The sequence below is a fragment of the Saitoella complicata genome (genome assembly GCF_001661265.1).
Source record: "Saitoella complicata NRRL Y-17804 unplaced genomic scaffold SAICOscaffold_1, whole genome shotgun sequence".
NCBI lineage: Eukaryota > Fungi > Ascomycota > Saitoellomycetes > Saitoellales > Saitoellaceae > Saitoella > Saitoella complicata.
Window position 1 is genome coordinate 1,135,667 of NW_017566992.1, and position 13,824 is coordinate 1,149,490.

Below are 13,824 nucleotides of genomic sequence, written 5' to 3' on the forward strand. Positions count from 1 at the left end.
AGGTGTTCTGAACTCTCGTCTGTCCAAACCTCGCAGCGGTTCGATTCCGGCGGGCGCAGTCGTGGCTGGAGCGCAGCAACTCCCCTGGCGCCCGCCGTTGCAACAATTTTTGGTGCTGCGCGAGGATACCGACGTACAGCCGTACAGACGAGTTTATCGCTGACTGTATCGACCTTCCTGATCTCGGGATCTTTTTCGTCTTTTCGCCTTCCTACATATATCGACAATGAGCAGTCGCGGCGGTTTCCGTGGTGGGTCTAGGGGCGGTTTCGGTGGAGGTTTCGGTGGAGGACGTGGTACGAATTGCTCCGCTTGACATTGATCTGTGGGACGTGAAGCTAATTGAGTTTTGTTTGAACAGGTGGAGGTCGCGGTGGATTCAACAGCTCTTCTATGGGTCCTCCGGATGAGGTTCAGCGTACGTGATCCCCTGCTCGCACGGTTATCCGCATCGCTGACATGACATCTTTACACAGCGTTGGGTGAGTTCATGCACGCCTGCGAGGGCGAGATGATCTGCGAGTCAACCAACACCAAGATCCCCTACTTCAACGCCCCCATCTACACCGAATCCAAGTCTCTCCTCGGCAAGGTCGACGAGATCCTCGGTCCCATGAACCAGGTCTACTTCACCGTCAAGCCCACGGATGGTATCGTCGCAACGAGTTTCAAGGCCGGTGACAAGGTTTATATCGGTTCCGACAAGTTGTTGCCTCTGTCAAGATTCTTGCCTCAGCCTAAGCCTACGGGTGGTGTGAAGAAGTCTGGCGGTCGTGGTACGTTCATCGTCCGGAAACGTGCGAGGAATCGAATGCTAACGGTGTCGTACAGGTGGTGCACGAGGTGGACGTGGTGGTGCCCGTGGAGGAGCTCGCGGTGGATTCGGCGGTGGCCGTGGTGGAGGATCCCGTGGCGGATTCGGTGGCTCCTCCCGCGGTGGAGGTTTCTCTGGAGGTCGCGGAGGATCTCGTGGTGGATTCGGTGGCTCCTCCCGCGGTGGAGGTGGAGGCTTCGGTGGAGGTTCCCGTGGCGGTTTCGGTGGAGGTCGCGGTGGAGGTCGTGGACGTTTCTAAGCGGTGGATGGAATGGAATAGATACGGAGAGGCGCTGGGATTGACTTGCTGGCCGCAGCAACCAGGCAGTTACGGGATCTACGACGATGGCACATGAGGAACAAGGCCGCTTGTGATGTACAGCTGCTGCACTATATCTGGGTTTATTCGCTTTCTTGCATATGTTTTTTTGGGGGTTCTACACATGGTTAAACGGTTCACATAACGCACAAATTGGAACAAAAAAATGCACAAATCGGCCGTTGATCTTCTGCTGGAGTAATTGCGATAGACTTGAGCTGCACGGATGCTGTCATAACTTGAGCCTCAATACCAGCTGTGATGTCAATTCCTTCTTGCCAGCTGTGATGTCAACCCCCCCCGCGGCTGTGGCTTTGATCCCTGCGCCTGCGCCTGCGTTCGCGACAAAACTCTACCGGTGCGCACAAAAGTAAAGAGTAAAGATCCCCTACAAACAAGCACAAGGACAATGGCACCCAAGAATGGACAGGCAGCCGCTGCCGCAGCAAAGAAGGAGGAGGAAGTCGAAGCGAAGATGTTGGCGTATGCATTGGACGATCGTCACTTCTCCCTTGTCCGGAATCTCCACCTCGCCGATTTGATCACCGAGTTGAACGGTACGCTCCATTGCTCACCTCCCTTCCGTTCTGCAGATCAATGCTAACATAAACTCATTCAAGGCTTCTGCGGTATCTTCTCCGTCTTCCAATCGCTCCGGTATTGTCTCGGTTCCCCGTCCGACTTCTCCCCTCTCTGGGTCTCTATGATCCTCATGCCCCTCGGCCTCTTCTTTGACTTCATGGACGGCAAAGTTGCCCGCTGGCGCCGTAAATCCTCCCTCCTCGGCCAAGAACTCGACTCCCTCGCCGACCTCATCTCCTTCGGCGTCGCACCCGCCGTATGCGCCTTCTCGATCGGTATGAGGAGTTTCTTGGATACGATCGTGTTGAGTTTATTCGTGTTGTGTGGCTTGACGCGGTTGGCGAGGTTCAACGTTACGGTCTCGAACTTGCCAAAGGACAAGAAGACTGGGAAGAGCAAGTATTTTGAGGGTACACCTATTCCGACGACGTTGGCTTTGGTTGGTGTGATGGCATGGTGGGTGCATAAGGGATTGGTGTTGGAGGAGTTGCCGTATGGAGCATATGCGGAGGGAACGTTGCTTGAGCTGCATCCGGTCGTTTTGGTGTTTGGCTTGTGGGGAACCATGATGGTTAGCAAGTCTTTGAAGATTCCCAAGCTTTGAGGTCGCTTGGACGGTATGGCTTTGTATGATAGGGAAGCGAAATAATAATACGGAGGGAAGGGACCTGACAATTGTCTTCAACATCGCTCGCAATAATGGATATAATGAATGCATCCCACTCCACATCTCCTTATGCATTCGCTGCAACAACGTTGACACCCACCCTCCCCTCAACCTCCTTCTGCTCCCTCCTCTTGGGCCTAACCCCTCTCCCATGATTCGGCGTCCACCCACCCAAACTCTCCCCCGCATAAAAATCCATCGGATAAACCTCCTGCCACCCCACCCCGCCCAACGCAACCGCAGCCTCATACGGACTCAACAACGGCGCCTCAAACGCATATCCCCAATCAATCGAGAGACGTGGACAAGCAATTTGTACCCATGCCTCAATATCAGTGAATTGTGCGAGTTTCTGGGGGAAGATTTCGGACAGGAGGATTATTGCGTATGGCATCCCCGCTTTCTGGAGTTGTGATTCGAGGTTTTCGAGGACTTTTGGCGAGCCTTGGCGGCCGAGGGTACCGAGGATGAGTCCGTACTTCTTTGCACGACGGGCTTTGGAGATGGCTGTTTGTCGTAATTCGTACATCTCCTCGTGTCCATACTTCTCGCGCGTGAACACCTTTGAGTATGGATCGTAGCGGAATGCCGGGACGGTGGGGTTGGCAATCATGATTGATTCCAAATGGAAACGGCCGTCGCCGACGTAGACGATTGCGTCTGTGCCCTCGACGAGGCGTGGGGCTGTACATCCCAGAATCTCACCCGGTGACAGGGGTTTTGCTTGTGGCACCGTAATCCTGAACCCGCTTGCTTCGAGTTCGGGTTTGACCGTACCGATCGTCGCCACGAATTGGATAGTACCGACCATAGCCAAATGGGTCCCCTGCTCTGGGAAATTCCGCTGCAGCGTCTTCGTCAAATGCGTCCCGTCAATCCCAATATCCACAAAGACATATAACGTCTTTATGGGTGTCACATCCACCGGAACCAAACACGAATGCCCATAATGCACCAAGAAATCACATCCCAAAGCCCGTGCGGTGAAATCATCGACACAGCAAGCACCGTACGTAACGTCCCCCATCACTAACGTCGTAACTCCACAAAACGTCTCCAAAATGTCCGAGATGGTACAAGCAAACATCAACAACCCCTCCGGCATTTGTAGCGCGACCTGGGTTGCGTTGTTCTTCCGGACGTGCCATACGGTCTTGTGGATCTCGAAGTTATAGTTCTTGGGGAGGAGGGCGATTGCTGCATTGAGGGGTTCGTCATTTAGGATGTCTTCGGGGATTTGGTTGACGGCTCGTCCGGGTCGTCGGGTTAGGTCTCGTACGGCGATTACACCGTCTTCGATGTTTGATCCTTGTGTCGCCTCGCGCTCCTTCTGTGCTCGTGCACGGCCGATGAACCTCTTCTTTGCCTTGATGGGGGGAGCGGTGTCTGGCTGTTGTACTTCCGGTGTCATGATGGAGGGCATAGATGGTATATGATTTATTTTGGTGGTTGTTCTATACTTAGAAGCGGCGATACAAATCTTTGGGCCGATACTGCAGTTCCCATCATGCACGTGACGATAACGATGCCCCCCCCCCCCCTCCAATGGTAATTGCAATGCAAATGTGCCCTTGCCCAAGTTGCTCTCTGCTTCCCACAGGCCGAAGTTGCTCGAGCTTCAGCGTGGGGCTTGAAGTGTGAGTGGTGGACGTCGCTACTCGGTGTTCCGACTCCGGAAACGTGCTCGAGTGTATATCAGACAAGGAAAAAGGGAACATTGAGACTGTGTGACAATGCAACTCCACAAGAGGTATCAGCTATAGAATGACCTGACTTGAAGCCCCTCTCGGTTTCTTTCGGCTCATTTCTCCCAAGCAACCGGTTCAAATACCATTCACTCACGAAAAACAGGAAGAGAGATGGAACATCCCTCCAACAGACCATGAGGCAACTTCCAAACTCCTAATGTTTCCATATCATCAGAGTTTAGAGCGGCAAGTACCGCAGCCCATACAGTCATATCGAGGAAGACACACAAACACAACACTTGGTCCAGTTCCAGGCCTTCAAAAGGGAACGATGTCCACCGCTAGCAGCTACTAAGCTACATGATTCTCAACATGCCCATATAGACACCACCGTATGCGTCTTGGACATGCCTACAATCATCGGCTGATCTCCACGGCTTTGCGTAAAGTGCCCCCATTTGTGTCGGGGGAGAAGTTTTGAAGCGAGGTGCGCAGGATGAACAAAAAACTGAATCTGCAACACATGCATCTCCCTGAAACACCAAGTACAACGATACAAAGACCGTCACATCCAAGTAACCGTATGACCAAACGTTCACACTCTCCACCACCAATGCTCAGAGCCACCTACACCGCACCAACCATCCCCTCCCCCATTGCCTTCGAAAACGACGCTTCCGTCCCAAAAGCCGATGACCATGTCGATACTCCCGACATCGAAGCACAAAAGGCGTCGTTGAAGAGGCTTTTTGAGGCGATTCCGAAGATGCAGGATCGGTTGAATGAGTATTTGACGGAGCGGATGAGGATCGATAAGGGAGAGACGAATGGGGGTGCTGTGGAGGACGAGGAGGAGGAGGAGGATGATGAGGAGGAGGTCGTGATGTTGTGAGGGATGCAGAGTTACCAGTGAGAGAAAGAAATACTCGGAAGGCCGGTGCCGGAGAATGAATGAGCATGAAGGACCGGCATTATCGCAATCTGCATGACGACGTCGTCCACGCGTCAGGCTGAACCGTCGGAGTGTAGACAACGCATGAAACGACATTGCGGAGGGTGTGGACTTCGACAAGACGGCGCGCATACATGCCCGAAGATACTTTGGACTTTAGGATAAAGATACGAAAGACACATCTCTGGGACAGACCTTCTTCCAGAGACTGGTATGAGGGAATAAATCTACCAAAAAACGCCATTTCAACCATATGCATGCCAATATCTTCCCTTTTCTTTCCCATGCCCTCCCCGTCTCCACTGAATTCACCTTATCCAGAACTGTATACCCCCTCCAACCCCCTCTCCCTCAACCACGCTCCCTGACACCCATAATGCACAATACTCCCCTCCGGAAACACCGCAATAACACTCATCCCCAACCTCTTATGACAACTCGGACACATCCTCTCCTCATCCACCACAGCCTTCACATTCCTCGTCTCAATCAGCGCTTCATGTGTTTTTAGGAGCGACGATTTCCGGAGAGCGGCGATGATTCGGACAGAGTTTAGGGCGGAGTTTTCGGATCGAATGCGGGTGCGGAAGAAGGTGTGGAGGTCGGCGACGGGGAGGGTGGGGGGCAGGAGGGAGATTGCGGTTGCGGAGTCGAGGTGGCGACCTTGGCGAGTGAGGAGGGTTAAGGCTGGGTTGAGTTGGAATGATTCTCCTGCTGGTGGTTGGAGATATAAGGTCAGGAGCGTTAGGAATAAGGAGGGTGTCTTTGCGTCGGTGGCTTGGATGTCGATGCAGTACTGTTCAGCCTTTTCGTAGTCTTTCATCTTGAAGACGTAGATCTCCAAGGCCTTTTGGTATTGTCCTAGCTTGCTCAGGACGATCGCTCTAGCCTCGTAGAACTCTGGATCGTCCCGAGGAAGAGCGCTCAATACTCGCTCTGGTCGATACTGTTGACTCCACCGTAGGAATTCCAGGAATTTGGTCTGCAGCCCAGCTTTATCCTCCTCGGAAACCCCGTCTTCCTTGGTCATACGCTCGAAGTAGAGACTAGCGAGCGTGTTATGAAACTCCGGCGTGCCGTCGCTCAGCCCGTGAATGAGATGCTCCAAATACTGAATCGCCAATACCCGGCTCTGGGTAAGCAAGAAGTCCACCACCTTGTCCCTCGGCAAACTTTCCGCCTCTTTCGTATCTTCAGTAAAGATCTCCATGGATTGTTTTGAATCGACTTCAAGAGGCCACTTCACGAACTCAAAGATCAACTGCAAACACTCCTTATCCAAGCGCTGCAGATATCGAATCGTGGACTCCGGACCCGCTAAAAGCTCATCCTCGCCCTTCTTCCCGATACCCTGCAACAACGTCAATGCCTCCCGATGAAGTTTCTTCGCAAAGAGGAAGTCGACTAGCTCTCGGACTTTGCCGCATTCTTCCAGCATAGACCTAACGACATTCGGATCGCATCGATTTGGTAATCGTACGAGGGATCCAACAAGGGACGGCGACGTAAGCATGTATGCTCGGAAAAGAGCGGTATCGACCAAACAAGCATCACGTTCAAGATCCTCAAGACTCGCTGGCTCACCGGTCGGGGAGGCGAAGTGCACCTCGGGCACCCTCGAGCCAACTGTCAAGATCGACGCCGTCTCGGCACCAGTGGATGAGGAGAGTAGATTTGAGGCGTCTTCGTCTGAGGCCGTGGCTTCTTGAATGAATCGATTCAGTTTCCGTCTCGAGTCTGCGAGGTAGTGCAATAAAGCCCTTGTAGCCTTCTTCAGCTCCACCTCACTAAGCTTATGTGGTCGCGATACCGTCTCTGTATGTTTTGTAAGCATCGACCCAGCGTCAGATGCGGGACCATCCTTGTTGCTGGGTGCTCGTGAATGTCCTGCTCTGCTCGACCGCACGCTCAAGGTATCCGCCATGGCTTTCTCCATCTCAGTCATCTCTCCGTTGCCATTAACGGAACCATCTCCCTCGTCGTCACTTTCCTCGATACCAAGATCACCTGCGACAGACTGTGGAAACAGTTTCAGGACCATCTCGGGTGGAGCGGATTGGTCTGAGAAAATGCCCATACTTTCGTCATATCTTCGCTTTTCGAAAAGGGCGTCCGCCTTTAGTAACCGCACAGCGCGAAGCTTGGAGTCTTTGTCCTCGAGCTGAGAAACGTCTAGTTGCTTGACCAAACTGATCGCTTCATCGAACATCCCCATCCCAACCAGCTCACCCACCTGCTGATCAAAGTTCCTCGGGCAGATCCTCCAGACTTGAGTAGATGAAGCCACATAACACATTTCCCCCGTAGTCATCGTTGTCGCTCCAGAAATCTCAATTGTCTGCAACAATGTCTGTGTCTGCACGTTCCGAACCTGGACATACTTCGAGAACAGTGCAACCAGGTATGGATGTACGAATCCAATCTCTTCCGGTGCACCATTCCACGGTACCTGCTTGCGTCTCGACAACCTTCCGCTGTTGTCCAGCCATCCACTGATAGTATCCCTCGCCAGCAGCACTTCATCACCTGGCAGTCGCACAGACATTGGTCGTGGCGTCCTTCCGCCCATGAGTCCAATACCAGCGGATATAGCCCCCATGCCTGGTGCCGCTGCCCCAGGGGAAAAGATGGCGGAAATTTCATTGGTGGTGATGTCAGCCAGGCAGTAATCCGAGGAAAGTCCCAGGCAGATCTTGGTAGGTGAAATCCATGTCAGAGTACGTGCACTTTCGGGCAATGTCAACTCTGATGTTTCTCTGAACTCTGATTCATCCCACACGTAGAGAATCAACTTGCGCTTAACTACCACTGCTATGCGGGTAACTAGAGACGGTATGTCGTCTTCGTTATGCTCGATGTTGGATGTTGCCGCGAATGTTGTGGCATTCTTGGTCTTCGTGAGCTGTGATGTCCGGGATAATGAATCGGCGTCATACACAGATACACAGTAATCTGCGAGCGCAAGCAGGATTCTGGGCCCACTGCAGTAGGCAAGCTGAGTAATTGTCTTCTTTGCAAACTTGTCGATGGTTTGCGAAAGGTTCACGGTGACTTGGTCTCGTTCTAATTCGTGTGAGCATGCGTCGTGTTGGGCTGGCATTGTGCACCTACCATCCGGCTCTGACACGTCGTAGACCCGCAGCACGCATCTAGTAGTCGCCAAGAGAAGTTTTTCGTCTATGTATGCTATTAGAAAGGCTAATTGAAACCTCACTGCACTGCAATGGCTCACCGTATGCCACAACAGCCGCAATCTTGTCCTTCCCGGACTCTGTAACAACGGCGCATGGCTCAAACGCCCTGAGCTGCGGTAGCATGATGGACCAGCCGTAAATGCACCTGGATCAATGCTCAAACGACCTCCTTTCTTCCAAATATTCCGGTGACCTCGTATACCCAATAAGCTGCGTACGAGCGTAATGTACTGCATTCGCCCTGGCTACAGCACGGTTGACGTGAGCTACGAGGGTTTGAGCGTAACGCGCACGACAGCCCTCAGGCCTCCTCCTCGATACCCAACACACAAATCTCCACTCAATTCTTACGGCTCAATCGCCAGAAACTTTTTATCAGCGCATGTCCAGTCAGCCAAAGGTCAGTCAGCTTTCTTCCCGTTCAATTCTGTCGTGTCGTGACGGACGTCGTGGTGAACTGTATGCTGATGAGCGATAACAGCCCCTCCTCAACGGTGCAAAGATCAAGCAAAGGAAAAGAGCTCAAGCAGCTTCCGCAAAGTTTGAGCCGAGCGTTTTTCGTGATCAGATTTTCAAGGATCTCGCAACTGTAAGCGAGGGTGATTATGATTCTGTCTACCAGAAATTAGACAAGGCCGGAAACGTTCTTGACTACCACAAGGTACATGCCCTCCAGCGGCGATTGCATTACGACTTTTGCTAATAACATATATACAGTATGGTGAGACTCTCTGGGAACTCCTTCTCACTGGATCCCTCCTCCAGCCCGGAGGTGTCCTCGACACTTCTGAGCGCCTTCCTTTCAACATCTTCGACTCCGCCAGCAACGAAGACGTGATTAAGCGTGTCGATGTTTTCAACCGCCTTATCCGTCGTTACAAGTACCTCCAGCGTGTCATGGAGGAGACTCTGAGGAACATCCTTCAGTTCGTGAACAAATGGTCCACGACCCAGGAGGCTCAGGTTGAGCGCCTCGCCGTCGCTGTCGGAAATGCCTGTGCTCTTCAGCTCTTGCCTTTGGGAGTTTTGAACGTCCTTGCAAAGGAGCACCTGGTAAAGGATGGTCTTTCTCTTACCTTCGTTACCATCGTGTTGCAGAGCTTGTTGAAGGCTCAGTCTGCCGATGCTTTTACCGTGCAGCTCAAGAAGTCCGATATCACCGACATCTTGAACTTTTTCCCTCCTGGCCAGCGCAGCAACGCTAATGTTGCTGAGCACTTTGACGCCAAGGGCTTGAATGCTGTCACCCAGTACCACAACCTTAAGTCTACCAACTTCTTCAAGGAGGAATTCACCGCTCATGTTAGGGAGCTTATTGATGAAGAGAAGACCCCTGATGAGGTTATTGAATACCTCGGTGAGCAGAAGAAGAAGTTTACCATGGCCAACGATGCCTTCGTTGCTTTGGTCTGGAACGCCCTCATCGCCACTATTGACATGTCCGCCAAGTCCGACACCTTGGAGGCCACCACTTTGAAGTTCATCAACAAGTTTTCGCCCACCTTCGCCGCTTTCGCGACGACCCCCCAGACCGAGCTCGCCCTTGTCCAGACGGCCCAGCTCACCTGCTACGAAATCGCTGCTTTGCAGAAGTCTTTCGTGAAGATTGTACAGTTGCTCTACAAGAACGACGTTGTCTCTGACTCCGCCATCATGTACTGGTACGAGAAGGGAGCGAAGCCTCAAGGAAAGAGCTCGTTCTTGAACAGCATGCAGAAGTTTGTTGAATGGTTGCAGGAGGATGAGGAGAGCGACGAGGAGTAAGTCCATGCAGGAGGAGGAAAGATTCGGTCTGTGAGGTGGTTGTTGCATCTTTGCATTCGTTTGGGGAGAGGACCATTGGGCCATTTGGGCTTTGTTTTCTGTTTTTAGTCGTCTTGTTTTCCTCTTGTTGCCAGTGTGTTAGTTTATACCCAGGAATCCTGATTCTTGCATTATCGATATACGGGTCCACCTACGATATCACGTTCCTGTACCCCACTCAAGAAGTACTGAGGACCGACTGTTACCCAACCAGACTCCCAGCCGCAGAGGCGGCGATTGGTAAACAGAGTGGAACCATGGATGACTTGATCAAGAGACATAACGCAGCTGAAAGAGATCGTCAGGAAAGGGCCCACGCTGCCAGGAAGCAAGTCGTCAAGGACATTGACACAGCCAGCAACGCAATCGACAACGGCGTTCGATATAGGTAAATATTCCCATCGGCGTTTAGTAAAACAACGGCTTAATATTTACAGAATATCCACAATTCACACGAACTCCACCAACATCGCTTCGCAAACCCGGAGCCTCTCCACCCATTCTGCTCGTCTCACGAAGAGTGTGAAGCAGTGGCAGGACATGGCGGGTGGGGCGAGGGGACAGTTGAAGCAGGTTGGTGATTTGGAGAATTGGGCGGAGGTTTTGGAGAGGGAGGTTAGGGTTTTGGAGGAGGCTGTGGGGATGGCGAGGGGTAGTCGGGGATGAAGAGTGGTACTCCGTCAACCGCACACTGGGCGCCGCATATACAGCCCGACAAACTTAAGATCGCATAGCTTACAGAGGCAGGTCTCTACACGACGACTGAATGCATGCATTCAGGTTACTGGTGTATGCTGGCAGCGACATGAATGCATCCATTCGGATAGAACATGCCCACAGAATCTCTGTTTATCCCACATGGACCATTGCTTCAGCAGGCACTTTGCGCTGGGTCGCAGTGGGAGGCAGTGCTCACACAAAATGACGTCCACGGAATGCGCGCGCCCGATCCGGTGGTAACAACGGCAGACGAGCGAGCGTCTTGACTGTCCATGACCAGCAACCATAAAGTCCGTCCGAAGCCTTTTGTGCGATCCTGAACCATGGCAACGGCTGCAGAATTGCCAGAAGTGATCGCGAGTCCCCTTATACAGCAACAGCAGCAGCAGGGAATGATCATGCCCAACAGCCCGCCGACGGGACGCATCGGCATGCACACGAGTAGACCTGAACGTTCGGCGCTGTATTGTCCCGTACCGACAAAGATTGATCCCACAGAAGTTCTCGTACGGAGATTCACAGGTTCGCGCTCCCTTTCAGTGCGTTGTGTTGCGTTGTGTTGCGTTGTGTTCTGATTGTCTTGGCATCTCTAGCATGGCGGAACATCCTCAAGGACTTCATCGTGTACTTCAAGACGACAGCTGCGATTGAGGAGAACCGAGCGAAGGATCTAACACGGCTCTCTAACTCGCTTGTGTTACCCCTTAAAGATGATGGGATGTTACTGCCGAAACAGCGAGGGGGTATTCAGGACCTTGGGGCTGCGCTGCATACACACAACAAGCAACATTCACTCGCGAAGATGGAACTCGTACGAGCTCTCGAAAATAACATAGTATCCAGTCTAGAGACGCTGAGGAATGATCTCAAGGGAAAGATGAACGAAATCAAGGCCCTGTCGGACGACTTCAGAAATGACGTCGACAAGGAGCGGGAAGCTAGTCGAAAGCATATAGCACAGCTGAGTGAGGCGATCGAGCAACTACAACGAAATCCGAAGGCGCCGGATGGGAAGAAGGATCCATATCTTCTACGAATACAACTGGAGCGGCAGTTGAGAAAGCATATTGCCGAGGAGAACTATCTCCACCAGGCTTTTCTCAATATTGAGAAGAGTGGGAGGTCTTTGGAGGAGGTTATCATCCGGACGATCAACACCTCTTTCCGAACGTATCAAACATTACTACGACAAGATGCTGATACAGTGAACCATTTCGCTTCCCTCATGGGTCCCCTCGGAGCGGAGCTGCCCTTAGACAAGGAATGGAACGCCTTTATGAAGGCGGAAGACGCCATCATCGAACCCACCGTTCCACTGCGGCGAGCAAGTGAAATCAGCTTCTACGGCCACAACCATCCAACAGCACAGCCCATCTGTTCCGGAATCCTTGAACGAAAATCAAAGTACCTCCGCTCCTACACAATCGCCTACTACGTCTTAACACGCGCTGGTTTCCTCCACGAACTTCACGAAAAACACCACCACTCAAAATCCCACTCGACATCCTCCCCATCCCGCGGCCTCGCCGCCGAGAAGGTTTACGACGCGACACCCGTGATGTCGCTCTTCATCCCAGACTGCACACTCGGCGAGAAAAGTGCACCCAATTCAGGGAAATTTACGTTTGTTTTGAGGGGAAAGGAGTCGAGGGGGTTGCATCGGGGGCACTCGTGGGTGTTCAAGGCAGGGACGTGGGAGGGGATGATGCAGTGGTATGGGGCGATTTTGAGTTTGACACAAGTTGAGGATGAGAAGAAGGGCGGTACGCCGTCATCTGGACAGTCAGCACAGGTTCAGGGGCAGCAGCAGCGAATGGTGGATGCGGAAGAGGCGAAGGATGTCGTGCCGACTAGTTTGGCGCCGTCGACGACGCAGCCGCGGAGAAGCGGAAGTTTGCGAGCGAGGGTCTCTGCATCGATATCAAAGCGGTCACTACGACAAAGCGGATCCGAATCCCAATTACGACCCGCTAGTTCGGGAGCTGGTGGCACAGGACAACACAGCCAGAAAGCTAACCTGAGTTATTTGGGGACGGGAACGCTGAGAGCACAGGCGGAGGAGCGGGAAGCGAACCACAATAATCCGTTAAGAAACAAGATGAGTTCAACGTCGTTGACGTCTGATGGGGCAGGTTCGACACTACCACAAACAATAGCTGCCGGGCGGACATCGATGGACGCATATACCGGCTCTCGGTATGGACGAGAAAGATCAGGAACTGGAGCAACAGATATGACCTCTGGCTCGGATACCTCAAAACCGCGTGTGAGCCCGAAAGTAGTTATCGGTTTCGACGCACCCGAAAGTCCTGGGATCACGACCCAGAAGGAAACGCAGATGGTTGATGATCGTAGGAGTGTTAGGGCGAGTTTGGATTCAGTGAGGAGTCCGGTAGGGAGGGTGGAGAGGCCGGAGTGGAGTGGGAGTCATGGGCCCGGGACGGGGACTGGAACAGGGGAAGGGGCGGAGGGTTATGAGAGAGGTAGGGGAAGTATGGATTTTAGGAGGGGTGGGAGTATAGATGAGGGGGAGGAGCGGGGTGAAAAAGGGCAGGCGAACTTGGTGTATGTGCCGCCGATACAGGAGAGCCACAGATATTGATCTGAGGCGTACGCGTCACGATCAAAATCTGGTGGTGGAGCGATGGTCCTTTGAGGAAGTTGAGGGCGCAGTGATGATACTTGGATGATGTCTTCGGTATGGAGTTAGGTCTGTTTTTGGTTCAGGGGAAAGTTCCCGTAAGGTTTTGGAGCTTGAAGGTTTCATACATATCTGCTGATGGTAGTCCGCCAATGTTCATCAATACGATATTGATACAATGACTCTCGGTTGGTTGCGACATGGGGTACCGCTAGCACGCGTGTCGATCTGATGAGATCTTTTTGAGAATGCCTTTGCAGACGAACATGAACGGTGGGAAGCGGGTGATGCCACTTCCCACGGACGTTGATGCACATAGTCAGCAAGCAAGAGCAAGATAGAACATAGTCCGAGCAAAATATTATTAAGTAAATAAGCTGATGTTGTACGTCTTGCTTAGAAAATCCTGTAAAAGCCGGGGTATGGAATACAATGCGACACCGT

The 13,824-nt window shown here is 52.5% G+C and overlaps 8 protein-coding genes across 8 annotated transcripts; 6 read left to right on the forward strand and 2 right to left on the reverse strand.

Moving 5' to 3' along the window:
- Positions 1-128: 128 nt before the first annotated feature.
- On the forward strand, positions 129-1,263 carry SAICODRAFT_74961 (Gar1-domain-containing protein). The gene is made up of 4 exons (XM_019170953.1): positions 129-296; positions 362-418; positions 477-776; positions 832-1,263. The coding sequence occupies exons 1-4, from the start codon at positions 227-229 to the stop codon at positions 1,071-1,073; spliced, it is 669 nt and encodes a 222-aa protein (XP_019027568.1). The 5' UTR covers positions 129-226; the 3' UTR covers positions 1,074-1,263.
- A 296-nt stretch (positions 1,264-1,559) lies between these two features.
- On the forward strand, positions 1,560-2,358 carry SAICODRAFT_74964 (CDP-diacylglycerol--serine O-phosphatidyltransferase). The gene is made up of 2 exons (XM_019170954.1): positions 1,560-1,690; positions 1,754-2,358. The coding sequence occupies exons 1-2, from the start codon at positions 1,609-1,611 to the stop codon at positions 2,317-2,319; spliced, it is 648 nt and encodes a 215-aa protein (XP_019027569.1). The 5' UTR covers positions 1,560-1,608; the 3' UTR covers positions 2,320-2,358.
- Positions 2,306-3,542, reverse strand: SAICODRAFT_28598 (Diphthamide synthesis). The gene has a single exon (XM_019167179.1). The coding sequence runs from the start codon at positions 3,485-3,487 to the stop codon at positions 2,450-2,452; it is 1,038 nt and encodes a 345-aa protein (XP_019027570.1). The 5' UTR covers positions 3,488-3,542; the 3' UTR covers positions 2,306-2,449.
- A 1,076-nt stretch (positions 3,543-4,618) lies between these two features.
- On the forward strand, positions 4,619-5,145 carry SAICODRAFT_28599 (uncharacterized protein). Its single transcript, XM_019167180.1, has one exon. The coding sequence runs from the start codon at positions 4,654-4,656 to the stop codon at positions 4,960-4,962; it is 309 nt and encodes a 102-aa protein (XP_019027571.1). The 5' UTR covers positions 4,619-4,653; the 3' UTR covers positions 4,963-5,145.
- Positions 5,146-5,335: 190 nt separating this feature from the next.
- On the reverse strand, positions 5,336-8,339 carry SAICODRAFT_4638 (putative vacuolar morphogenesis protein AvaB; the record flags this gene model as incomplete). The annotated part of the gene is made up of 3 exons (XM_019168853.1): positions 5,336-8,085; positions 8,134-8,199; positions 8,255-8,339. 3 exons carry the CDS (start codon positions 8,337-8,339, stop codon positions 5,336-5,338), a joined length of 2,901 nt encoding a protein of 966 aa, XP_019027572.1.
- Positions 8,340-8,520: 181 nt separating this feature from the next.
- On the forward strand, positions 8,521-10,117 carry SAICODRAFT_63455 (ARM repeat-containing protein). The gene is made up of 3 exons (XM_019169990.1): positions 8,521-8,616; positions 8,698-8,877; positions 8,934-10,117. The coding sequence occupies exons 1-3, from the start codon at positions 8,599-8,601 to the stop codon at positions 9,978-9,980; spliced, it is 1,245 nt and encodes a 414-aa protein (XP_019027573.1). The 5' UTR covers positions 8,521-8,598; the 3' UTR covers positions 9,981-10,117.
- Positions 10,118-10,204: 87 nt separating this feature from the next.
- SAICODRAFT_28601 (uncharacterized protein) lies at positions 10,205-10,833 on the forward strand. Its single transcript, XM_019167181.1, has 2 exons — positions 10,205-10,407; positions 10,457-10,833. Exons 1-2 carry the CDS (start codon positions 10,277-10,279, stop codon positions 10,683-10,685), a joined length of 360 nt encoding a protein of 119 aa, XP_019027574.1. The 5' UTR covers positions 10,205-10,276; the 3' UTR covers positions 10,686-10,833.
- Positions 10,834-11,170: 337 nt separating this feature from the next.
- SAICODRAFT_51534 (uncharacterized protein) lies at positions 11,171-12,456 on the forward strand (the record flags this gene model as incomplete). Its single annotated transcript, XM_019169070.1, has 2 exons — positions 11,171-11,261; positions 11,333-12,456. Coding segments are annotated over 2 exons (1,215 nt in total), but the record flags the coding sequence as incomplete, so codon positions are not given.
- Between the last annotated feature and the right edge of the window lie 1,368 nt (positions 12,457-13,824).